At 43.4% G+C, this 27702-nt stretch overlaps 1 protein-coding gene across 3 annotated transcripts in view; it reads left to right on the top strand.

The window, feature by feature from the left end:
- LOC126473715 (uncharacterized) overlaps positions 1-27702 on the top strand; it is a 115612-nt gene that overhangs the window by 32212 nt on the left and 55698 nt on the right. For 2 of the 3 annotated variants that reach the window (XR_007586519.1, XM_050100959.1), the window contains exons 2-3: positions 8296-8384; positions 15746-15838. Coding sequence is in view for 2 of the 3 variants with exons in the window: in XM_050100959.1 (XP_049956916.1) it covers positions 8298-8384; positions 15746-15838 (180 nt within the window). In the remaining variant the exon portion in view is untranslated. Of the gene's footprint in view, positions 1-8292; positions 8385-15745; positions 15839-27702 lie in introns of all 3 variants that reach the window. The other variant, XM_050100960.1, reaches the window with a different exon arrangement.

Raw genomic sequence — 27702 nt, 5'->3', positions numbered from 1 at the left:
TAAAGTTTAGGCTACGCTCCCTTACGCGGTCACAGAATTTTCTTGCTGAGCACATTGCAGAGCAAGACGATGTTCTTTATCTTAATGAATACTCTAACCAAATAGCTCCAACATGTATGACTTTCTAGTTAAGGAATCGTTAACTGTTTGATGTAAATTCTCTGGATACGTAAATCAGAATCACTGTTTCTGACATACAGATCATTTCTTAAAGAAGTAATTTAGGGCTGTGCATTGGCAATGCTGTCATCTGTACTGAGGCGAGTCATGTCGAAAGGCGTTCAACATGATTCTGGGCCGCGCTGGGTAGCCGAGCGGTCTGAGGCGCCTTGTCACGGTCCGTGCGGCTCCCCCCGTCTAAGGTTCGAGTCCTCCCTTGGGCATGGGTGTGTGCGTCGTCCTTAACGTAAGTTAGTTTAAGTTAGATTAAATATTGTATGGGCTTAGGGACCGTTGACCTCAGCAGTTTGGTCCCATAAGAGATTACCACAAATTTCCAAATTTCAGATTACAGTACAAGGAATATGCTGTGGACACTACTCTCAGTTCGCATCATTTTTCGGTCACCTGAGGAGGAACCCTTTCAATTACAGTGACGTACGCAGTTGAGGCACAGCGAATTCACCTCGATCCACGGGCGAGCTTGTATACCGCCTAGTGACGTTGCAATTAGGTGCCGCGGTGGGGAATCACACTAAGACGATACAGACCGCAGATGTAGAAATCCACTTACATAAGCGACTTTGTTAAAGGTCAGATTGTTATGGCCCAGCGCCTAGAGACGAGCATCTTGGAAACAACGAAGATTAACGGCTGGCCACGTGCTGCAGTCGTGAGCAACTATGGAAAGTGGCTGCAAGACATAATACCACTAGTAAGGTGTAGGACGGGGCTTCACTGCAGTACGTGAAGCTTATGTGAAGCTTACTCGTGCTATAAAGGAGGACAGGCAGCGATCTGCGGCAGATCTGTCGAGAGAGAGCGATAATGGCACAGACACAAGTGTTTCGGGGCATACCTTTCAGCACACACTGTTGAACATGGGGCTCCACAGCAGACGCCCCCTAAAGGGATCATCGAGAATGGACGGTGGATCAGTGGAGAAGTATCGACGTATCGGATGAACCACATTTCTTGTTACTCCAGGTCGATGGTCTTGACCAGATAGTCCGCCATCCAGCCGAACAGCTACTCTGCCCATGCGGCGCGCCACAGACAGCCAACTGGGGGCAATGTTATCTTATGGGGGAGATTTACTTGGACTTCCATGGGACCTGCGCTACTAATACAAAGAACCATGACTGTGCGCTACGTTAAAATATCTGTGGAACAGCTGCATCTCACATTTAATGTCTTTCCTGACGGTAATTGCTCCTTCTAGCAAGATAACTGTCGGTGCCAAAAGGTCAGAACGAGCTACAGTAGTTTTAGGAACATAACAGTAAACTCACGCTGATATTCTGGCTGCCTCATCTGAACCCAATGGAAGACATCTGAGACGCTACTCGCACCTCCACAGGCTGGTAATTTGTGGGAACTGTGTGATATGTGAATAGTCATCCGTAGGCACGTACCTCTCGAGACATGTCAAGGATCTGTCGAAATAAAGCCACACAGATTCGCTGCTGTAAAGTGTTTCATAGGTGGACTAAAAAGCTATAAAGCAGATGATAATAATGCTTTGGCTAATCAGTGCATTTCCTACTGAGCACAACTTGTCACCTTGATGCCGACGCCTTAAAAGTAAGACACGAAGATTATTGTGGCACTCGTCAGCGCCTTGTCTGCAGCTACCCAAAACCTGAAATTGTGTTAAAATACTAAATCTTCAGGATGTGCTGTACCTAATAAGAGTGGTGGAGACATGTATTCTCATAAACACTGGCACACTAGAGTAAAAGCCCCAGGTCATGTCGAAGCTGAAATGAGCTTCAGGCACTTGGTGACTGGAGGAAACCAAGGGTAACGTAAGACTACAGTCTGGGGAATATAAATTAATGCTCTGGGTGTATTCGGTGGGTGGAAGGTGCTGCACAATAACACTGTATAACATAGTGAACAAATGATTATCCCGCTAAAGAGCCATGTGCTATTTACTGTCAATAGCAATTATCGTTTCTCCGATGTATCTGCACAGTGTGAGGCTTTTAAAACCAATCGCCAGTGATGCCTGAGGTTCCACCTGAGGAATAAGACAGCCTGGCCAGAGAGGGGAGGAGAAATTCGAGGTTCAACACAAGGTGATTCTATTAACATTACACATTTATGATTAACCCAAGTACTAGCTGACGTATAATATCCATGGCACCGAACACACATTCTGTTAATATTAATCACCACTTCTGCCATCTGAGTGTTTCATGTTTCGTTCGTCATATATGATCTCACAACCATCTCCACAGGAAATACATCACCATAGTGCGTTCCGTACTTTGCCAACACCTGTATCTTATTAACCATGCTTTGTGGAATATACGTTCATATATTTTGTCCTATTTTGATCCCGGTAAGCATTCCTTGACATTTGTTAGTAACGCACAGAAACACATATCATATCGATATCTGATAAACAATACAAAAATTTTAAATGTCGATGATACTGAATAGCTCCACATTGAATTATCTTATAAGCAATTCCTGTTATCACTAAAGCTATGTAGGAGAAATGGAACTTACCCCCTTCATTACATCAGTCCTTTCCCTGTGGCTCTGACAGTGTATGTCTGAGTTTCCCTTTTCCTATTGATAATGATAAATGCAATAATTATTATTATTCAGTTTCTGATCATTGTTCACAATGAAACAGACAAGTCACTTCGAAAGAGATATATAGACTTTTCATAATTTCACAAGTTGCGACATTTTAGCGAATAAAACAGTGACCCGTATACACAATAAGTTGCCTTTAATTTACGTCTATGGTCGCAAACGTTTCGTTAACAGATTACCGGTTTCGGTCTATAATGACCATCATCAGATCTGTTTTATAAAAACAAAGTCCTAATGTACTGCACCCATAGTGACATCGTCAAATGTTAAATGTAGTACATTAGGACTTTGTTTTTATAAAACAGACCTGATGGTCATTATAGACCGAAGCCGGTAATCTGTTAACAAAAAGTTTGTGACCATAGACGTAAATTAAAGGAGACCTATTTACATAATATAACAAGAATACAAAATTGTGTCTTAGTCGCTACGTATTACAAATTATTGCTACTACCACGTTTTTCTGTTCGTATGTGAATGATAATTTCAGGAACTGCTCTAGGTGTTACGGTTTTCAGTAACAGATATTCTGATTCACGAGGAAGGTTTGTGCATGTAATTTGTAAATATCGTCCAAACTGGCTACACTATGATCATGTGCCTCGATTAAGTCATGACCCCTGAGAACTTCCCCGGCATCCACTGTTTAAATAAGATAACTTACAGCAGAATTTGGAGTTAATATTCAGTTACCCTACTTTGTTCTCAGAAGTCTAATGGAAACTCTAGGCAGTGGCCCACAAATAAAATTACCTCTTCATCAGATTAGTCGTCCGGCCATACCCTACGAAGCTGAGATGAGTCGCTAGTTGTACACAACAACAGCAATGAATATCTTATTTTCTAGTTCTTCTACAAATACTGTACTTCTAGACTCATAAGTGCGCACAAGCGCACACACACACACACACACACACACACACACACACACACACACCACTGACTGGACGTCACACACTTATCTTCACTCTCACAAATATTATTCCTCTACGAGAGTACCAGCCACTTTCTGTGTACCTGACTGCCTGAAATAATGACTCAGCGTTAGAGATTTTCCTTCTCCGTTAAAGCGCCAAAGAAACTTGTATAGGCATGTGTATTCAAATACAGGTATATGTGAACACGCAAAACAGGGAGCTGCGATGGGCAACGCCTATATGAGATAACTGTCTGGCGCAGTTGTTATATCAGTTACTGCTACTACAATGGCAGGTTATCAAGATGTGAGTCTGAAAATAGTGTTGTAATCGGCGCGCGAGCGATGGTACATAGCATCTCCGAGGTAGCGATGAAGTGGGGATTTTCCAGTCGACCTTATCACGAGTGTACTGTGAATATTAGAAATCCCATGAAACATCGTTGCGCCCGGGAAATGATCCTGTAAGGATGGGACCAACGACGACTGAAGAGAATCGTTCAACGTTACAGAAATGAAACCCTCCCGCAAATTGCTGCAAATTTCAATGTTGGGACATCAAAAAGTGTCAGCGTGCGAACCATTCAACGAAACATCATCGATATGGGCTTTTGTAGCCGGAGGCCCACTCGTGTACCCTTGATGACTGCACGAGACAAAGCTTTACGCCTCATTGGGACCATCAACACCGACAGTGGACTGTTGATGATTGGAAACATGTTGCCTCGTCGGATGAGTCTCGTTTCAAATTGTATTTTGCGGATGGACGTGTACGGGTATGCAGAAAACCTCATGAATCCATGAACCCCTCACGTCAGCAGGGTACGGTTCAAGCTGGTGGAGGCTCCTTAATGGTGTGGGGCATGTGTACTTGGAGCGATACGTGTAGATACGTCTGACAGGTGACACGTACATAAGCGTTCTGTCCGATCACCTCCATCCATTCATGTCCACTATGCATTCCGACGGACCTGGGCAATTCCAGCAGGACAGTGCGACACCCCACACGTTCAGGATTGCTACAAAATAGCTCCAGGAACACTCTTCTAACACTTCCGCTGGCCCCCAAGCTCCCCAGACATGAACATTATTGGGCATATCCACACCCTTGCACTGTTACGGATTTATGGACAGCCCTGCAGGGTTCATGGTGTCAATTCCCTCCAGCACTACTTCAGACATTAATCGATTTCATGTCGCTTCGTGTTGCGGCATTTATGCGTGCTCGCGGTGGTCCTACACGATATTACTTTCTTTGGATCATCGGTGTATATGACACATATAAAATACATCACAGACTTCTTTAACCTATGGTAACATAAATAAATTATTCCAGCTGGAAATGCACGCAACATTGTATTCGGTTTATAAAAGTCACTTACCTCTTTTTTTAGTTAAGTGTTCCATGGATCATTTGAACAATTCTTTTAGTGTAATAATTTATAGCGAATCACTTTACAGGATATATGTACACGATTAGCGTTAACATTACTGAACACATTATTATTTAGTCCTCTTCTTAAACTGCACTTGAAACAATTTTTTCTTCCTTCTACAGGCTACCAGCTTTTAAACATAAAATTTGCCCATCGACTAGAATGAGTTGATTATGTTAGAATTAAAGCTTGCTTTGCTGCCTGTCACGCATTTTATGGAATTACGCAAATAATCAAAAATTTTTGTTGCTGCATATTGAACACCTTTCCGAGCCACTGACAGTGTTAATCATGGGTAAAACAGATCACTTTTCCTGTAGTGGTCTAGCTATGGACAACACTGTTCTTCTGAAATTGTGATGCACTATTTACGATGAATTTAATTAGCGAATATGTGTACTGGGTCCGTGTAGTTAAAATGTCTAGCTCCTTGAAGAGGTATTTACATGGTGTATTGTGTGTGAACATCACTTATTACTTTTACTGCTCGCTTTTGTGCCATCAATATTTTCTAAGATGCGAGTAACCCACAAAAGTATTCCACAATACATTATTCAGTGGAAATATGCAAAATGAGTACGGAGGGTGAATCGTTTGTTTCAGAGACTAGCAGTTATACGAAGGGGAAAAGTAGCTCAACTTCATTGACTGAGAAGCTCACTAATATGCTTCTTCCAGTATAAGTTTTCGTCAACACGTACACCCAATATTTGGAACCTTCTAACGTGTTTGTAAACTCCCGTTCATGGACTACACCAGTTGTTCGTATGGCGGTAATTATTGTACAAAATTGAATACTGTGTGTTTTCTCAAAACACATACCCTTTCCCCATCTGATATAATCAACCACTCAAACTCCTAGAAAGTTTATGTGGAATATTTGATCAATGCAATGACTCCCTAATAACAGGGTTATATTACTTACAGAACTATTTTTTTTTCTCTAAAGCTCATCTATAACGTTTCTTCTGACAAATATTTGTAAACTGTCTTTCTCCTTCTTCTGCTTCACAGAACCTTTTGCAATAAATCAGTCACATTATGCCCTTTAGTATAATGGTCTACTATCAACTGCAAAAAGAAAAAGACACTGTGCCTCTTCTGAAGAAAGTGATATCACTTATGAAAATAAAGATCAGAAGATGGCCTGACACATACCTATGAAGTACTCCATAGGTAACTTTCCTACACACAGAAAAATTACTTTCGGTTACGTAGCCTATTTCTCCCACTTATTGCCTGCCAGAGGGTAAGACTTAAGTTACAGGGAACTCTACAGATACCATGATTGCCTAAGTATTAGATCATGATAGATCAGATGAAACGTTTTATGTAGGTATAGAAGGAACCAATAGTCAATTGCATGTTTCTCTGTGGCATTGATGACGTACTTTGTAAACTCAAAGTCTGTTGTTTAAGTAAATTTGCTTTTCCTGAACCCATTTAGAGCATTAAGTTGTATTTCATTCTTATTCAAGTAAATAACCTTCCATGCATGATTCTTGTTATGTTATAAAAGCTGAATAATAATGAAACATCTACAGCTTCTAACATCTCTTGTATCATACGTTATGTGAAATGGCTTTACAAAATGGTTCAAATGGCTATAAGCACTATGGGACTTCACATCTGAGGTCATCAGTCCCCTAGACTTAGAACTACTTAAACCTAACTAACCTAAGGACACCACACACATCCATGCCTGAGGCAGGATTCAAACCTGCAACTGTAGCAGGTGCGCGGTTCCGGACTGAAGCGCCTAGAACCGCTCGGCCACAGCTGCCGGCGAAATGGCTTTACAACTAGCAATTTTAGATTTTTTTGAATTATTCCCATACCAAGCGAAACCTTGATTAGATGAGTTAACTGTAAGTTTATTTTCCTTGAACTTTGTTTAATGCCGCAGGGCCCATTTAAGACAAGACACGTCTTATTTTTGTTTACTAATTGATTTCTTACTTCAGCTAAAATCAGTATACTGTCTTATCGTTATTTGGATTACATACATTGATTATGATGAATCTTGTATGTTACTTTATTTCTGCTTCCCAGTATAATTAATGATTTAACTGATTGATTTATTTTGCTGCTGTATTTAACACTGTGGGAGTTCCTGGTGATATATTTGTACCTAGTTTTACCCATGTATTTAACTTTATCTTAACTTCCATTTTATTCATTAGAAATGCAAGATCAAAGCAAAATTTATAATTACAGAAGAATAAGTCAAATGGTTCATTGACACTGTTTTGAGACCCCTTTCAAAATTACTTTCTGTAGTTTGCAATTAAAAGTCCTGTTGTTTCCATTAATCGTTCGTTTTCTGGTATAATTATTATTTACTCTGTAATCATTATTAAACGCAAATTTAATTACCTTCTGATTTGAAACATTAATATGCCATCCCAGTCTTATAATAACACACCTAAATAAACTTGATCACCTTTTGCTCTACAGCTCATTATTGTTAGTGCAAATAAAAGCTGTAATAACGTACACTTGTTATGTCGCCATTGGTTTCGTTCGACAAATATCATTGGATGACCTCCAGTTGAATAAAACAAAACTTCAGTTTGTTGAACTACAGCTCACCTGACGATTCATTAAAGAAAAATGATGGTGACACAATAAATGTAGTTACCTTTATACAGCTATGCTGTTTAATGTTAATATTAACAATACGTCTGTTTGGCAATAAATGTAGTATCTGGCCGACTGAAGTTTCACTATCCTCATCGTATATGACAATCTCTTGTAACATCTGTGACACATTGTAAGAGATTAGTAAGTTAATCAGTTAGTCTGTCTTAGGAGTTGCGTTACGAAGTTTACTTGAAGTCACGAGGCAGAATTTTCAATTTTAAGTCTAATATTCAGAACTCCAAATTCTGTAAAAGAAAAAGAAATTACCTAATGGTGTATGTAAGAATCCCTTACATAAGTATTTGAATTCACATACACTTAACTCAATAGCTTTTCACTGTATTCTGTTTTATGTCAGATGATTTACACACTTTTCTAATAAATGTACATACAACACCACATCTACAGCCTTCCCTACGAAATAGCTTCTCATTTTACCGAAAAATCAATTAAGGATCTCGTGCATTGTATGTAGCAAATGTCTTGTAGTTCTTTACCCGTTATCATTACATTTAACTTGTGTTTCAGCAGCCATGTGGCCTCGGCTGTTGTTCCTGTACTGTGCGGCGCTGGTAGCCTTCTGCCTGTGTCAGGAGACGGCTCTGCGCCCTCTGCATCAGGTTTGTGTCGACGTACCGTAGTGCTGCGCCTGCTGCTGTCAAGCTGGATACACTGAAATTTAACCACGGCACACGGCTGATGGCGGAAAGAAGAATTAAGAAAGAATAAGGCACTTTCATCAGATTAGGTGGCTTAGTAAAGGCACGATCTTTGAAATACTTGCAAAAGTATGTATTATACATTGATCAGCCAAAACATTATCTGCATTTGCTTAATAGCATAATGGTCCATCTTTCGAATGCTACACAGCAGCGATTCAGCGTGGCGCGGATTCGACATGCCCTTCGTACGCTTATGATAATATTGTAGGAGCCCTGGATACGAGCTCTCCTGTGGAAGGAGCTGTGCGTAGGTCAGGAAATAACACCGTGTCCCTCTAGAGTACGTGAGTTGTGAGTGCTGGGGACTGGAATGAAGAGGCAAGCCGCCAGTAAGGCATCACTGGTAGGTTCAGATTTTGTTCGTGTTAGACACACAGGTGTGGTCGCCGGTGAAGGAGGGACCGGTGACCCCCGGATGACGTAGTGAGCTGCAGAGCCCAGCGGGCCATCATTGGCAGGTACGTCTGGGCAGTGGCGTGTGTCTACTGCATCACTCGCTGGAGTCAGCAGGGCTGCCAGCGCTCCAGAGATCACGCGTGGATGAATGACAGTCCCGACCAAGATGCTGCCTCTCTTCGGGCGGAATACAGCACAGGAGAGGACGGTATTCAAACTGTCACCCCTAGCAAGCTCGATATCAAAGGCGCGTGCCCACTTTGGGCGATGGTTAGCGATATCGTGGTCGTACAAAGGCCGAACAGCAACCAGTTTCGATACAAACACCCCCCCCCTCCTCCGCCCCCCCTCACCAGGAAGGTGCCCACACTCAGTAGGTAGTAACCCAGTAGCTGACTCGGCGGTGTGAAGATGCCGTGTAGTGTTCGTGCAGTCTTCTCTTTAGTCGGATGCTGTCAGCTCCCAGAGCTTAAAGCATGAGTAAGTGACTGCCTGAATCATCGTGTGTTATGAACGGTCTTCGACTTGGAGTTAGTCTAGCGCTGGCGGTGTAGCTCAGCTACACGTATGCACGTGAAGAATGTCTGAGAACACGTGAGCAAACTGAGCAAAACCGAGAATGATTGATCTGAGGAATATGTATGAGACCCTTCTGGCCAACTACAGCAAGCCCTCCGCAGAACGAGCTGCAGGTGGTCGCAGCCAGTCGTCACTCTCGATGACTTCATTCGCTCTGCTTGTTTTGTTCAGTCATCTCCTGAAGCAACCAAGCCAGAGTGGTAATATTGCACAAATTCATTCTTCAGATTCACTGACTAGCTCCATCACTTTGTCAGCTTCCTGAATGAGCTTCCTTGCAGTGTGAATTACTCTTGTTACTTCATGGCGGATTGTCATAACATTGAGGCAACCTCTCTCACTGTGACGTTATTTTGTTGCATTGCGCCAGAACATTCACTGCCCGTGACTAGGGTGTTGCTTAACAGTCCTCCGCTCCATAGCCTGTGTTGCCAGGGAAGGCGTAGTAGTTTTTTCATAGATACACCAGGTACATTATTTTGCGACGTAACAGACGTCGCAGCAGATAGGTGCACAGGTCACACAGTTTCGCTAAATTATTGAGCTTTGGTAAAAAGGCACAAAGATGCGCTCAATAGGGTTCAGATAACGTGGCCTTGGTGGCGGTGACAACATAGGTTCACTATGATGCTTTTCAAAATACTGTATCACTGATTTCCACATTTTCTACCTTCAGTGTCGTTAGAGTGGTTCCCCATTCTCTGCACCGCTTACATACTTCCCGCACCGCATCACCTGTCCGTAACGTCACGAGGTGGTACCCAAGCTCGCGGTGGACGTTAGTCATAATGTTTCTGCTGATCAGCGTATTTTTAGAAACCTAAAATTGACTTCTACAAAATATTTCACTAGTATCATCATACGTTAAGTTTTATACGTGTATTTTAAGAAGAGAACAGAGTGAAAGACTAATAAATCAGCCGATCGTTAATTTGACGGTGCAAAATTTCTGCTGCAGTCTGTAGATCAGTACAGACTTGACTTTGTTTTCTTCAAGTTCCATCGACCATTTGCACAATAATTCGTAATGATGTGTGAGCCGTGCGTGGCCCTTGTTCCCGCCATCATGTACGAGGGCAGTTCAATAAGTAATGCAACACATTTTTTTTCTCGGCCAATTTTGGTTGAAAAAACCGGAAATTTCTTGTGGAATATTTTCAAACATTCCCGCTTCGTCTCGTATAGTTTCATTGACTTCCGACAGGTGGCAGCGCTTTACGGAGCTGTTAAAATGGCGTCTGTAACGGATGTGCGTTGCAAACAACGGGCAGTGATCGAGTTTCTTTTGGCGGAAAACCAGGGCATCTCAGATATTCATAGGCGCTTGCAGAATGTCTACGGTGATCTGGCAGTGGACAAAAGCACGGTGAGTCATTGGGCAAAGCGTGTGTCATCATCGCCGCAAGGTCAAGCAAGACTGTCTGATCTCCCACGTGCGAGCCGGCCGTGCACAGCTGTGACTCCTGCAATGGCAGAGCGTGCGAACACACTCGTTCGAGATGATCGACGGATCACCATCAAACAACTCAGTGCTCAACTTGACATCTCTGTTGGTAGTGCTGTCACAATTGTTCACCAGTTGGGATATTCAAAGGTTTGTTCCCGCTGGGTCCCTCGTTGTCTAACCGAACACCATAAAGAGCAAAGGAGAACCATCTGTGCGGAATTGCTTGCTCGTCATGTGGCTGAGGGTGACAATTTCTTGTCAAAGATTGTTACAGGCGATGAAACATGGGTTCATCACTTCGAACCTGAAACAAAACGGCAATCAATGGAGTGGCGCCACACCCACTCCCCTACCAAGAAAAAGTTTAAAGCCATACCGTCAGCCAGTAAAGTCATGGTTACAGTCTTCTGGGACGCTGAAGAGGTTATTCTGTTCGATGTCCTACCCCATGGTCAAACGATCAACTCTGAAGTGTATTGTGCTACTCTTCAGAAATTGAAGAAACGACTTCAGCGTGTTCGTAGGCACAAAAATCTGAACGAACTTCTCTTTCTTCATGACAACGCAAGACCTCACACAAGTCTTCGCACCCGAGAGCAGCTCACAAAACTTCAGTGCACTGTTCTTCCTCATGCACCCTACAGCCCCGATCTCGCACCGTCGGATTTCCATATGTTTGGCCCAATGAAGGACGCAATCCGTGGGAGGCACTACGCGGATGATGAAGAAGTTATTGATGCAGTACGACGTTGGCTCCGACATCGACCAGTGGAATGGTACCGTGCAGGCATACAGGCCCTCATTTCAAGGTGGCGTAAGGCCGTAGCATTGAATGGAGATTACGTTGAAAAATAGTGTTGTGTAGCTAAAAGATTGGGGAATAACCTGGTGTATTTCAATGCTGAATAAAACAACCCCTGTTTCAGAAAAAAAAATGTGTTGCATTACTTATTGAACTGCCCTCGTATTTTACACCCTGTTTTTAACGTACTTCCATCTCACTAAGTTCATTTAAATTACTACTGTCACTGAGTTGCTACTTTGCCTGACAATGAGCGGCGTTAGCAGAGCGTATCGATATATCCCCCCTCGTAGTATCTTTGCTCAACTGCTATTACTTCCCGCTCGCTGTCTCTTGGAATGGAGTTGGTCGCAGTTCGGATCGCGAGTTCGGGTCTGCCAGTCAGTTGGAACGTGTCTGGAGCGCAGTCCGGACCTGACAGTCGTGGTGTTGCAATGCGGCACTAGTGTAGTCGGGTGGGGCAGCAGTGAGGTCTGCGACGACATGGCTCGCCCGACCATTGCCGCCACGCATCACTTCAGCCGGGCCACGGTCTTGGTGGATCGTCGGTCGGTCGTCCTCCCGGACTACGCGTTTTGGCTCGCCGATCGTGCATGAGTCGGCTGTGTGTGTGTGCATCGACTTCCGATTTGTCTTTGTGTGTTGGGTATCGTTCAGGTCTTCGTGCAAGTGTTTGTCAGGTGTGTGTGTAGTTTGTGATTTGGATTGACTAGTTATTTTAAATGTCGTCGGCGTATTTACTCTGAGAGGTCGATCGTGTCATCGGGATACGTGCAACTGGTTCTCTGAGCCCTTCTGGGCCCTTTCAATTACCATCTTGTGGAACTTTGGTCGTTCCTTTCCTGGTTCAGGGATGTCGTTTAGACAATGGGCGTGTTTTCTCTGCATGGGGGGGGGGGGGGGGGGGAGGTTCGAGCCAGTATTTCCGTCGTTATGTGTCTGGAAGTAAACGGGAGACGTACCAGCAGTGCAGTCGCGACGGACCAGCGGTCGTGGACAGACCAGCAGGAAGTCGGTTGGTTGCTGCGGACTGGGGAAGATATCTCCGCGTGGTGCAGACTGCTGGGTCCGCTGCCGGTCCCTGCACAGTATCGGAGCGCGTGTGGAGCCGTCCGATCGCTACCATCTTCGTGGTTAACTGACACAGGACGTCAAAGTTCAGTGGTGGTTTCAACTACCCAAGCCACGTCCATTCATGTTGTGTGGTTCGATACATATAGCGGATAATCACGTTCTCAACTTTTGTGTTTGAGTTCTCATATAACGATGGGTGGCAAGCAAGTCGTTGTGTCGGCCGGTCCGTGGCTGTCCCTTGGTTGGATTCCGACGGATCAACTATAGTTCGGCTTACCACCTGTCTCATCTACGTGAACGAGTGCAGACCGACCTCCATGGAAGCCTTCTGAGTGCCACCGGTGTTTAATTACCTGTTGTCAGCTATTTTAAATTTTAAGCTTATGGTTATTTGTTTTGTTTTCTTAAAAATTTGCAAAATTAATTTTTAAATTTTTCAAGCTTAAACACTGTGGCCTTCTGGCTTTAAAGATTATGGTAATATATTCTGAAGTTTGAAATTTAATTGTGACACTCAGCGGTTTGTGTTGCACCTTCTATATGTTGATTTTGAGTTTTAAATTATTTTATTGCTATATTAATTGAATTTTTGATTTGTTTTCAGATTTCCTATTGGCCTTCTGCCTTTTAAGGTCTATGGTAATATATTCTAAAACTTTTGAAATTGTGGCTCTCAGCCATTATTATTGCACTTTGCGCATGTTGTTTTTTTAATTATTTTATTGCTATCTTAACTGGATCTTTATCTTGTTAAGATTTCTTGTTGGAGGCCTTCAGTCTTGAAAGAGTTGCTAAATTACAATAAACGACAAATAGAAGCAGAAACTGACTTCATCCCTTGGCCCTTTCCACAATCCTATTACCTGTTCCGCCCAGCGGGTTTAGCGGGCGTCTCACTGGTTTCCCACTTACTTCCAGACACACAACGGCGGAAATACTGACTCGGACCCCGCCATGCAGAGGAAACACTCCCATGGGCTAAACGACATCCCTGCACCAGGAAAGGAACGACCAAAGTTCCACAAGATGGTAACTGAAAGGGCCCAGAAGCGCTCAGAGAACCAGTTGCACGTAGCCCGATGAGACGACCGACCTTTCAGAGCCAATACGCCGACGACATTTAAAATAACTAGTCAATCCAAATCACAAACTACACACACACCTGACAAACACTTGCACGAAGACCTGAACGATACCCAACAGTAACTAAGCACGCACAAAGACAAATCGGAAGTCGATGCACACACACACAGGCGACTCATGCACGATCGGCGAGCCAAAACGCGTAGTCCGGGAGGACGACCGCCCGACGATCCACCAAGACCTTAGCCCGGCTGAAGTGATGCGTGGCGGCAATGGTCGGGCGAGCCATGTCGACACAGACCCCACTGCTGCTTTACCCGACTGCACTAGTGCCGCATTGCAACTCCACGACTGGCAGGTCGGGACTGCGCTCCAGACACGTTCCAACTGACTGGCAGACCCGAACTCGCGATCCGATCTGCGACCAACTCCATTCCAAGAGACAACGAGCGGGAAGTAATAGCAGTCGAGCAACGATACTACGAGGGGGGATATATCCATACGCGCTGCTAACGCCGCTCATGGTCAGGCATAGTAGCAACTCAATGACAGTATTAATTTAAACGAATGTAGTGAGATGGAAGTACGTTAAAAACAGGGTGTAAAATTCATGATGGCGGGAACAAGAGCCATGCACGGCTCGTTGTGGAACGAGTCATTTTACATTCACATCACCAATTAACTTGTAAACATAGCGACGTTTTGAATATATATGCTTTTCAAACATTTTCGTTCTTTTAACATACCGATGTGAAGTAGTAATTCCTTCTTCCTACCCACCACCTTTCACTCATCATAATAACAGAAAATGTTTTGCTGAATAGTCAGAGTTTCAAGGAGAAACTTTTTCAGTTTTCAAATTTTGTTTTGCTGTCTGACAGACACACTTTATTACTGGGTAAGTGATCAAAAATTTTGGTCGTAGCATTGTGCACTCTTTTTTTCTAATGAGGACAACCTTAATATGGAGTAAGTGATATCATTATTTTGTCGTAATGTAATTATGAACATGATCGTTTCTTTTGAACTGAAACAGAATATGATTGTTTGCAACAAATTTCTTATGGGAATAAATATACTGTGAAGCAGAAGTCAGAATGGCAACTCCTTAAACAGATATCTGCAAGATGATAGTGTGTGAGTACCACGTATTATTGTTACGGCACGCTTTTTAACAATGAAGACTTTCTTTCTTAAAGATGAGTTATATCAGACCTATACAATGATTGGAATGAGCACCACATGTTTTCCTTTCAGCACGTTTTTGAGCAACGAAAACTTTCTTTGTTAAAGAAGGGCTACCTCAGGAATTATTACCTACTACGTTATCGAATGAAAATCTGCAAAATATGTCAGCTCACTGGTGTGTGTCTCGCCAACTTTTTCAATGATTCTAGGTGCAAATTCGGCTAAAATAGATCGTTTTCCTTGTTTCAAAATGTGCTTTATCCAATGTGGGCAAAAATGAATACCCTTAGTGTTGTTCACGCGGCCTAAGCAACAGAAAACTCGTTTTACCCGATGTAACTACCCCACTGACGAGAAGGAAATATTTACTGAGTTAGCCCAACCCGTCCCTTTCATTGTACGTAGTATTCATCAGAGAATGTTGTAAGGGTGTGAACTCTCGGTGTGATCCATTATATAGAGTCAATTAGTCATTGCTCCCGTATTTGTGAGTACCACAGCTAAGTAATCGCTTTCAAGAAGTCCCATTTTCCTACAGTTACTTTTTGGCTTAGTATACTCTTCAGCATTGAAGGAGAATTGAGAAAAATTGTTTGCTACAGGAAAGTTCTGTTTTATGGCAATTCATTGACAGTGCCATGTACTTGACATGTACTTCACGCATTTGGAGGTTTTGTGTCACTGTTGCAGGAGTCCCAGCAGAGCTCTACACGACCACGGCGACAGGTCGCACTGTTCCAGCTGCCTCGGCTGCTCTTTACGTTCTTCAGGGTTCTTAGAGAGGTGAGATCACAACTTTACATGACGCACAATAGATGTTGGTAGAATACCGGGATATTTTAACTGGTTTATATCTAATCACAGGTTAATGTCTGTAGTAATGCCCTATACGGCGCAACGGAATTAAAGTATTACTGTTTCAGAACCCCACAATCGTCTCCCGCTGCGCCGCATTACTGCGACACTTCGCCGGCCGAAGTGGCCGTGCGGTTAAAGGCGCTGCAGTCTGGAACCGCAAGACCGCTCCGGTCGCAGGTTCGAATCCTGCCTCGGGCATGGATGTTCGTGATGTCCTTAGGTTAGTTAGGTTTAACTAGTTCTAAGTTCTAGGGGACTAATGACCTCAGCAGTTGAGTCCCATAGTGCTCAGAGCCATTTGAACCATTTTGCGACACTTCTCTCGAAGGCACCTACCACCTTGCTCCGTATAATGGTGCGAAAGCGTGGCGCCCTGCGACGTCGCGCTCTGGCTCGGCGACGCTTCAAACAGTGAGCTGTCGAAACAGGAGGAAGACGGAAGCCATACCTCAGTAGTTCATTCGAGCTATCGAGCTACAAGGTGAGTTAATGATATCACATTGGCACCAAATTATGTCACAATTCTGCACAGTGCCACAGGGGACGGGTCACGCTATGAGAAGCTCGTCACAGCTCCTCTTACCCACATACCACCACATCTTTTGATGCCTAGGCGATGCAGGTCAGAACCGCGATACCCAGCGTTGAAATCACGCGGTTTCCTTATGCGTGCCCGAGGAAAACATTTCAGACACACCGTCGCAACGCCGTTCAGAATAGACAGGAATACGCATCTGGAGTGGCAAAAAGGGCGTCAAGGACACCACTCCTCTACCTGAGGCATTGATTCGCACACATTTCGCTGTAGAAAACAACAAAGTGCAATGAACTGATGAGCGGGAAGTGTTCTCGACTTACTTTGACCCTGCTGACATCCTGGGACATTTCAAGAGTTCTCTAGGGAGACTGTGGGGCTGCATCGACATTGAAGGTGATCTCACCACTTGGGTGTGCGACGCGATTGTAAAGGGTGCAACCACTAAGCACTGTTCAGAACCACTGGGCGAAATTTGAACGTCATCAGGAGCAGTAAAGGGTACTTATGCTTCTTCAACACCCTCCTATGGCGTCATCAAGTGGGAGGGCAATTTAACATATACGTGGTTCAAACAGCAAAGTGTACCTGTAAACTATCACCGCCCCCTCCTCGCCAGTTCGGCAATACCCTCGGCGCTACCCACGCAACTTTACTAAGCACATTGTAAACAAACGTACATGTCAGAAATTTAGACACCAATTCAGCTTCTTCGCTGTTCTGGTGCCTGAAGCTAGGCAGACCGCATAGAAGGATGTGGAAGGTATTGCTAACGCTCAGGCGCTAGAGTCGGCTCCAGGTTGAATTGCTGTCCACATTTATGAGAGGTACATTTATAACGTGCTCAGTAAAGTTTCGTGGGTGGCAGCGAAGGTATTGCCGAACTGCGGGGTCTTAGACAGACCCTGTGCCGTTTCATTCACACTTGTACATGTTGCACTCTGTGCGGTCACGCCACAGGAGGGAGTATTTCGGATCACATTCAAATTTCGTGGAATGGTTTTAAACGGTTCCTAGTGGTTCCAGTCTGTACACGTAGGCAAAACTTGTGGTCTCTCTGCACTCCACAGGTGTTCAGTCGCATTCAATGAGGATGCAGCCCCTCAGTGTCCTTATAGGAGGCTTAAAACGTTCGGCGGTGTTACCTGTGACAAAGGGTGTCAAGAAAACCTTTCTGATAACGTACATAGAAATGTCATTTTTGACCGTGAAATATGTGGGAATCAATTCCCCATTCCCCCAGGGAAAGGAGTGGATTCATTGACGCCCTTTATGCCACCTCGGCTACCCACATAATACAGCGTGATTGCACCTCCGTTTTTCGCGGTTTGACCTCCATCGCACAGGCGTCAAGAGAAGGGATGGAATGTGGGTAAGAGGTGATATGACCACCTAGTTATCGTGTGAGACGTCCACGGTGGAGTTAGGCAGAATTGCGGCGAAATTTGGTGACATTGTGATATCCTTAACTGACCTTACAGCTCACAAGAACTTCTGAGCTGCAGCCTTCTTTCCGCGTGTGTCGACACTTTGCTGCTCGAAGCATGGCCGGGCCTGGGAGTGATGTCGCAGGGCACCATGTTTCTGCACCATTACAGAGGAAGGTTATAGGCACCTTTGAGTGAAATTTCAAACTTATGTGTCGCGGGGGACAATTTCGAGGTTTCGAAAAGTGATCCTTTAATTTTATTGCTCTTTGTATTTCGACTCCTGGTGCACTGACACACCGTTACCGTCCGTCAAAGGAGTTAGTATATGTTACCGCGTCGTAAAGTTTATTAGGTGTTGCCTTATTGGTGCATGTTATACATGCCATGAACGTTCATATGAGTTTTCAACCACCTCATCATTTACGGAGCTATTTCACGTATAAACTTGTACTGCTGCGGTGGGTGTTGGTTTCGTATCTATTTTTGCTAAGGTGATGCATGCACTATGCTGTTGATAGCAGCTTACCCATATTCCTATTTTCTTATTCATTATCGATAGAGTTAATTCTACAGTACAGTTATTTGATTTTGTGTTTATAACTCCGTACTCACCTGACCAGTAGTCCCGTTCTTCCTGCCACCACTCATTAATTTTCAGTGCATCTAACATCAATCCACCCATTTCCCTTTTTAAAGTCTCTAGCTTACGTACTACATTTTCACAAAAACGTTCTGATAATCCACGTTTAACACTATGTCGTTTATGATGTTTATCTGGAGAGGCAGAGACCGGTGAAAAGTGTTACACTACGAAGCACATTTATAAAAATTTGTGGTGATGTTCATCACATAACCCACGGCTGGAGAACAGAGGGATAGCTGGCCGGATTCGAACCATGAATGATTTCAGTCCGGTCTACGGAACAAATGCGTGGGCATGAAAGTGATGCGTAGCAGAATTTTGCAAGCAAGTTTTTATATTGCTGTTCCGAAGAGCCGTAATTCAAGAAAGTTTACGACGCGTAAATGTAAACGTCTTCAGATGTGAACATAAAATTTATCTTTTCTCAAAAAAGCCTGTTTTGAGACCAAACTTGTTGGCGTCGCGTTTCGGGAAAAGGATACCATTCACATCGGCGCGTTACCCTGGAAACATTAACGCCATGGACAATATAGTTTTGTCTTTAAGCGCTAGGAGAGCTGCTGTCGCGTAACGTGACGAGACGGACCGTGAAATTAAGTAAGTATACGAATCAGGCTTGCAGGTCACCAAAGGTTGTCGATGCGTGACGTAACGGCTCTAAGCACTGTGGGACTTAACATCTGAGGTCATCAGTCCCCTAGAACTTAGAACTACTTAAACCTAACTATCCTAAGGACATCACACACATCCATGCCCGAGGCAGGATTCGAACCTGCGACCGTAGCGGTCGCGCGGTTCGTCTGAAGCGCCTAGAACCGCTCGGCCACACCGGTCTCCCGTGACGTAACGGATGTTAAATGATTAAACTTTAATTCCGTTTGAATAATGTCCAAACATGTCCATCGTCAGAAGGACGAATACATTCTTGTTTTTCTTTTGGCATGGCAGCAGACAGCCTCTGAATTTCATTTTGATGAATTTCCTGTTGAGCCTGAAACAGATACTGTAATTTCATGAATATTACTGACTGGGGTCTGGTATGAAAATTCGTCTTTCAATCGCATCCCAGACGGGCTGCAAGAGTGACAAATCTGGGGACCAGTCAGGTCAGTCAATGACTCCTACGTTTCCCAAGGCATTTGAACTGTGAAATTCAGTGTGGGATCTGGCGTTATCCTGTTAGGGCATGCCATTTGGTACTTTGGTTGTATAACAACAGGTTTCACTGTTATTGTCGCATGCTGGCGACCATTCATCCTCCAGTCAAAAATTCACAGATCAGTCCTGCTGTCACATTTAGTATCTTCCACAACACGAGTCCAGGAGCAGGAGAGGTATGGGTCTCGAGAAACGCTGCGTCCTGTGACCTTACACCAGGTCACCCACGTACTCAGTGGTTTCGATCTGAGAATCACAGACAGAATCAAGATTTAAGTCTGAACATCACAGATAACACTCAACGTCCCTGGTGACTCTCGGTCTAGTACATGCAATTCTCTGTTGTCTGTGGTATGGTGTCAGCGGTGTAGGGAACATACAATTCGATATTACAATATGGTTTCCAGTAATCTTTCCCGACGGTTCGTAGTGGCAGTCTGCCTTTAACCTTTGCCCTGACTTAAGATGTTGTAATCCGTCAATTTGTATGAGTCAGTCGAATAACTCTACGATCTTCTGGTGTACTCCTCCTGGAAGGAACCGTTCTTACTCTTCTTCCCATACTGTCAAACTGTGTCCATTGCGTCACAAAACGATCTGCAATCATTGCACTGCAGACAACTGTCCGTGCGATCTGTCGGTACGATTCTCCCACGTCCCTCAGACCAACGACTGAATACATCTCAAAGTTCGAAAGATAACAGAAAAGGAAGATCAACACTGAGCTTGATGGAACTCCTATTACAGAGTGTATGGAAAGCCCTTGATGGGACAGAAGGTAGTATCGGGTGATTAAACTGCAGCCTCCCCGGAACGTCCAATGTGGGCGGTAGCTTGGTAGATACTCCAATGCGTTATTGTCGAACTGATTCAAGCTGGAAAACAATTTGATTCTATTTTGGCCATCGGGTGCAAATATGGTCCTGTAAATGCAAGAAACACATGTAGAAGTGTTTCGACATGTAATGGGTTAGGAACAGGACGTGGACAGGAAAGATAAAAAAATGAGAAAGCCACACTGCTGATTTCATTATTAACCACCGATTATACAGTTTGTTCAGGATGAGTAAGGAGACATCGACGAGATGCTGTACAGCGCCATATTTGGTAATAAAAATTGGAATTAATTTTCTTCTAGCATAAGACACCAGTGGTCAAGCGGTAGCGCCTTTGATTCATAATCAGAACGATGTGGCAACAAAACGACTATTCACGTTGGTGTATAATGTATGAGTCTGGCGACATACCATCTGACTTTCGGAAAAGCATCATCTACACAATTCCGAAGACGGCAAGAGCTGACATGTGCAAGAATCAGCTTAACAGCTCTGGCATCGAAGTTGCTTACAAGAATAATATACAGAAGAATGGTAAAGAAAATTGAGGATACGCTAGATGACGATCAGTTTGGCTTTAGGAAAGGCAAAGGCACGAGAGGCAATTCTGACGTTGCGGTTAATAATGGAAGCAAGACTAAAGAAAAATCAAAACACGTTCATAGGATTTGTCGACCTGGAGAAAGCGTTCAACAATGTAAAATGGTACTACATGTTCGAAATTTCGAGAAAAGTAGGGGTAAGCTATAGGGAGAGACGGATCATGTACAATACGTACAACAGCCAGGAGAGAACAATAAGTGTGGACGACCAAGAACGAAGTGGTCGTAAAAAAAGGGTTTAAGACACTGATGTAGCCTTTCGCCCCTACTGTTCACTCTGTACATCGAGGAAGCAATGATAGAAATAAAAGATAGATCCAGGAGTGGAATTAAAGCTCAAGGTGAAAGGATATCAATGATAATATTCACTGATGACATTGCTATCCTGAATGAAAGTGAAGAAGAATTACATGACGTGCTGAACTGAATGAATAGTCTAATGAGTACAGAGTATGGGCTGAGAGTAAATCGAAGAAAGACGAAGGTAATGAGAAGTAGTAGAAGTGAGAACAGTGAGAAACTTTACATCAGGTTTGATGGTTACGAAATAGATGAAGTTACGGAATTCTGCTACCTAGGCAGTAAAACAACCAATGGTGGACGGAGCAGGGAGGACATCGAAAGCAGACTAGCAATGGTAAAAAATGCATTCCTGCCCAAGAGAAGTCTACTAATGTTAAATATCGGCCTTAATTTGAGGAAGAAATTTCAGAAAATGTACGTCTGGAGAACAGCATTGTACGGTAGTGAAACTTGGACTGTGGAAAAACCGGAGCAGAAGAGAGTCGAAGCATTTGAGGTGTGGTGCTACAGACGAATGTTGAAAATTGGGTGACCGATGAGGTAAGGAATGAGGAGGCTCTACGCAGAATCGGAGAGGATAGGAATATGTGGAAAACAATGACAAGGAGAAGGAACAAGGTGATAGGACGTATGTTAAGGCATCAGGGAGTGACTTCCGCGGTACTAGAGGAGCTGTAGAAAGCAAAAACTGTAGAGGAAGAGATTGGTATACATCCAGCAATTAACTGAGGACGTAGACTGCAAATGCTGCTCTGAGTCGAGGAGGTTAGCACAGGAAAGGAACACGCGTCGGGCTGCATCAAACCAGTCCGAAGACTGATGACAAAAAAGGTCTTTCTGCATTAGCACGTAGTACACTCCTGGAAATGGAAAAAAGAACACATTGACACCGGTGTGTCAGACCCACCATACTTGCTCCGGACACTGCGAGACTGCTGTACAAGCAATGATCACACGCACGGCACAGCGGACACACCAGGATCCGCGGTGTTGGCCGTCGAATGGCGCTAGCTGCGCAGCATTTGTGCACCGCCGCCGTCAGTGTCAGCCAGTTTGCCGTGGCATACGGAGCCCCATCGCAGTCTTTAACACTGGTAGCATGCCGCGACAGCGTGGACGTGAACCGTATGTGCAGTTGACGGACTTTGAGCGAGGGCGTATAGTGGGCATGCGGGAGGCCGGGTGGACGTACCGCCGAATTGCTCAACACGTGGGGCGTGAGGTCTCCACAGTACATCGATGTTGTCGCCAGTGGTCGGCGGAAGGTGCACGTGCCCGTCGACCTGGGACTGGACCGCAGCGACGCACGGATGCACGCCAAGACTGTAGGATCCTACGCAGTGCCGTAGGGGACCGCACCGCCACTTCCCAGCAAATTAGGAACACTGTTGCTCCTGGGGTATCGGTGAGGACCATTCGCAACCGTCTCCATGAAGCTGGGCTATGGTCCCGCACACCGTTAGGCCGTCTTCCGCTCACGCCCCAACATCGTGCAGCCCGCCTCCAGTGGTGTCGCGACAGGCGTGAATGGAGGGACGAATGGAGACGTGTCGTCTTCAGCGATGAGAGTCGCTTCTGCCTTGGTGCCAATGATGGTCGTATGCGTGTTTGGCGCCGTGCAGGTGAGCGCCACAATCAGGACTGCATACGACCGAGGCACACAGGGCCAACACCCGGCATCATGGTGTGGGGAGCGATCTCCTACACTGGCCGTACACCACTGGTGATAGTCGAGGGGACACTGAATAGTGCACTGTACATCCAAACCGTCATCAAACCCATCGTTCTACCATTCCTAGACCGGCAAGGGAACTTGCTGTTCCAACAGGACAATGCACGTCCGCATGTATACCGTGCCACCCAACGTGCTCTATAAGGTGTAAGTCAACTACCCTGGCCAGCAAGATCTCCGGATCTGTCCCCCATTGAGCATGTTTGGGACTGGTCGAAGCGTCGTCTCACGCGGTCTGCACGTCCAGCACGAACGCTGGTCCAACTGAGGCGCCAGATGGAAATGGCATGGCAAGCCGTTCCACAGGACTACATCCAGCATCTCTACGATCGTCTCCATGGGAGAATAGCAGCCTGCATTGCTGCGAAAGGTGGATATACACTGTACTAGTGCCGACATTGTGCATGCTCCGTTGCCTGTGTCTATGTGCCTGTGGTTCTGTCAGTGTGATCATGTGATGTATGTGACCCCAGGAATGTGTCAATAAAGTTTCCCCTTCCTGGGACAATGAATTCACGGTGTTCTTATTTCAATTTCCAGTGACCAAGTTTGGTCACCATACGATAATTACAGCCCACACTTGAACTCTGCGAGCAACTGCGCTTTGTTTGTAACCACCAGTAATTCATAGACTTCACAAAAGTCTTTGACTTTGTGGACAAGAAACCAGTGACAAAAGAATAATTAGAGAAAACCGCAAGTGAAAACTAAATATGGACATGAATCATAAGTGCAATCCTGGGATAGATCGGAAAAATCGTATACTTTAAATGGGGTTAAATCAACTGTCATACATTTGTGGGAAATCGATAAAAACCGTTTAAATCTTAAAATTATTACTTATTAGCATATTCCTTCACATTTCATGTAATACGATGAAAGCCTGGTTCTTTGAGAAAAGACTGGATTTCTAATATAATTTTAAAGTAATGTAATTAACTGGTAAAAGCTGAAATTGGTGCCTTAAAAAATTCTGAAACCATATACTCCCTTCTATTCAAATTATCGTAATCTTTAAAGAAAACTATACAATATGTACAGTTCTGCATTTCACATAATCATGCGCAATTCTACAACAGAAATTAATACTTCACACCCCACTTCTTCGTCGTTTTGGCTATCGTTCGTTACAGGTGACTTCAAAATTTCTTCATAGAAATGAATCTGTTCGTCAGGCAGATTACGTTGGTATTTTTCAATGACTGTTACTGTATTAGACTTAATTGAAACCATTCCTGATGAGTAAAATAGCTTATCTGGTGCAGTCAGAAGGCCATGGTGGAGTCCCAGAAACACTGTCCATTGATCATCGTAAAAGCTCTAATACAGCTCAGTGTGATACTATCAAAAATAAAAGTTGAAAAAGTGCTGATAGAGAAAGTTAATTTCCTTGTCTGCCACTCTTCTCAGTTTCTTCAGAAATTCACGTATTCCTGTAATACAGCGTCCACATGACTTGAGACTAATTCTCAGTAGCACCAATTTCTTTAAGAAGGAATTTATCTTCCGCCTGACCTTTAAGAATTACAACTTGTAAGAATCACCTTTCTAACGTCATGCACAGTAGATATTCTGGCCTGTTCCCTTAGTTTCTTTTCTATAATGCTGAAATCCCAATCACAGGACAAAAAACTGTGACCCCTCATTAGAGAGTGTTGTATTTCCCAGAAACAATTAGGTACATCACAAATCTGCTGAGGGTTTGATTCTTATTTTAGCTGCTCGGTTGGAGTTGAACGTATTTCTTGGGACATCTTTTATATAAATCATTTATAAATGAGATAACTTCATATGGACTTTCATCGCCTTCATCTTTGTGATAGATGTATACTGTAGTTTTGTCGGTCTTTATAATGTGTAAGCAATATAAATTAAAAGTAAGTTTCCTTGCATAAAACGCGTGTTGCACTGGACGTTTTGGTAGGAAGACGTTCTACTTTAAATCGAACTGCAAAGTAACAGTGTGGTCTTCTAATATACCTGCTTCCGATTTCTAATGTTGAAGAGAAGTGCAAAATTTTATGCTCCTCTGCCTATGAAGAAGGAGCTGAATCACGGCCCTGCGCTTCATTGTATCATTAGACTTCAGCTGAACATTTAGTTCCTCACAAGTGCAACTAGCGTCTCTTTGTGTCCTTCCAAATTTGTTATTAAAACTGTCGGTGAAGGATGTCCGGTAAAAGTAACAGATTACTTTTTCTTGAAGGTGTTCTCAAGCAATAATTTCCATATCGCTTTGATGTTGATGTCAGCACTTTAAGTAATATCGTTTTGCCCACCTACGTAATGACATTCTTATCACGAAAAGAATTATATATGATATGGTACTAAACCATGCACTGCTCTTGGTAGGCTGTGGGAAATATGGCTCCCTCTCTTGTCTTCGGGTATTCTGACAGCGATTTTCAGTGCTCGTAGTCTTCTTATTCTCTTCACACTGACGTTAAAATCTCCTGTAAATACATCGAAACACACACTCTCTCTGGTAGCTCCATTAAGTATATGATATTTAAAGCTGGAAGAATTAATCCTTTGAGCGTGATTTCGTGGACACCTCTGCTTCACACAATAAAGATCAATCAGCCCTTGATCATGTTTTGCTGTAATATTGTGACACTGTTTACATATATCCAGGCAGTTTTCTTCTGCAATTTTTCCCAAGAAATTCTGTACACGCTATAATAAGACATGAATTTGTGTTATCAGTTTCAGGTAACGTAATATGTACATGAAAATAAAAATTACATACATATTTCCACTTAACATGAATGCATTTCATTATCAGGAGTTGTTTAGTGCAGAATACTCTTGTAACACAACATTACTGAGATATGGTGGATAAACGCTAGAGGTTAAGAATGGTCTGAACTCACTGTAGCACAGACCCGGCACAGAAGCAAGGAATTTAAAAGGGTATTGTACATAAACATTCATGTCTTCAAAATAAACTTTTAGGACACCAAAAAATGAAGGACTCACGCTTGTAACAAAGAAATGTCGAATTATTCAAATTTTCTGTACTTTTTCGAATTACAGCCTTGCTCTGCACACACTTCGTATATAGGTGCACCAACTGATATTAAAAGGGCTGCAGTCTACGAGTTAATGCGTAATTTGTGAGAAACTGAAAAATATTACCACTTACTGTGTATTTTATGAGATTTATTGAATACTCCGCAAACATTAACAGCTTGGAAAACAATAAACAACATTCCAAACAACTGCAGTAAATGGTTTGAGTGTCAACACTGCTAGTAATTCCATCTAGTGATGTGATTAAAAAGCATTACTGATGTGCAACATCAGTTTGTGTTGCCACCGAAGTTTAATTTTCAAAGGGGAAGGTAATTGAAACTCGTGGTTCTTTTTCTAAAGGCTAGGAGTCACTGATTGATGACACTATAAAAATAATATTTTCCACTACCGTACCTCATAACATACACAGTAACTGGTAATATTTTTCAGTATCTCACAACTGCTCATTAACTCCTAGACTGCAGTCCTTTTAATGTGAGTTGGTGCACCTGTATATGAAGTGTGTGAGGCAATAGTAAACTAAAAATCACAAAATTGCTGGCTGATGCCAGTTACAGACTTAAAATCCTTTAATTTTAAGGATTTCAGTCAACCTCTCCCGATCAGCAGCGATACTTCAATCGAACAGAGTACTTCCGAGAGAGCCAGTATGTCTTCTGTTACTTATCCTTGGAGTAGAAGAAAACTGTAAGCATACCCAAAAGAGAGGGTGCAATCTCATACGCATATGCAGATGGTATTTTAACAGGCTCAATGGACATTATAAACCTATAAGAAACTTTAAACGTCATGGTAGATTAGGTCGAAAAATTCAACTTCTAAATAAATGTGACAAAACAGAAATGAAATTGCTCAGAGCGCCTGCGACGGCTGAGATCTCCATACGAGAGAGAAAACTAAAAATAGTACCAGATTTCGAACTTCTAAGCGTCACGATACAAAAAAGTGCAGAATTTTTCACACAAGATCTAACAAAGGAAGCAGTGAAGCAATAATGGCTGTCCATGAAATAGAACACATTAGCTCCCTCAGACCAGAGACAGCCTAGAGAATATTAAGGGTCAAAATCTCGCTAACACTGACGTATGCACAGAAATCATCAGACAACGTCTTACAGTGAAAAACCTAACGACACTAGATAGCGTGAAGGCGATCCCGTATTCAAAGAAAGCGATCAGAGTGTCCAAGACAATTCGTCCAGAGTCGTATACATGCTCACGAGGTAATCCTTCCTCACTGAAGACCTACGGACAAACCTGATGCTAACCAATGTCTGCGCTTCGGAAAAGTCTACTAAAGAAATTGAAGGAAAAAATGAAAGATACACATCAAGAATTTTACAGCAGAGATTGACCGAACATGGACAAAGGAAAACTTTGAGATGAGACAAGTGATCACTAGATTGGCACTCCAAGGTTTCCACCACCTTATTTGCAACACCACATCACATCGTGAAACAAGGGTAACGTATGTGTGTGTAAACTGTGTTATCTATATAACTTTATACGTAACGG

This window comes from Schistocerca serialis, chromosome 4 (genome assembly GCF_023864345.2).
Source record: "Schistocerca serialis cubense isolate TAMUIC-IGC-003099 chromosome 4, iqSchSeri2.2, whole genome shotgun sequence".
Lineage (NCBI taxonomy): Eukaryota > Metazoa > Arthropoda > Insecta > Orthoptera > Acrididae > Schistocerca > Schistocerca serialis.
Note: the sequence above shows the minus strand (reverse complement) of the source record. Positions and strands in the feature narration are given on the sequence as shown.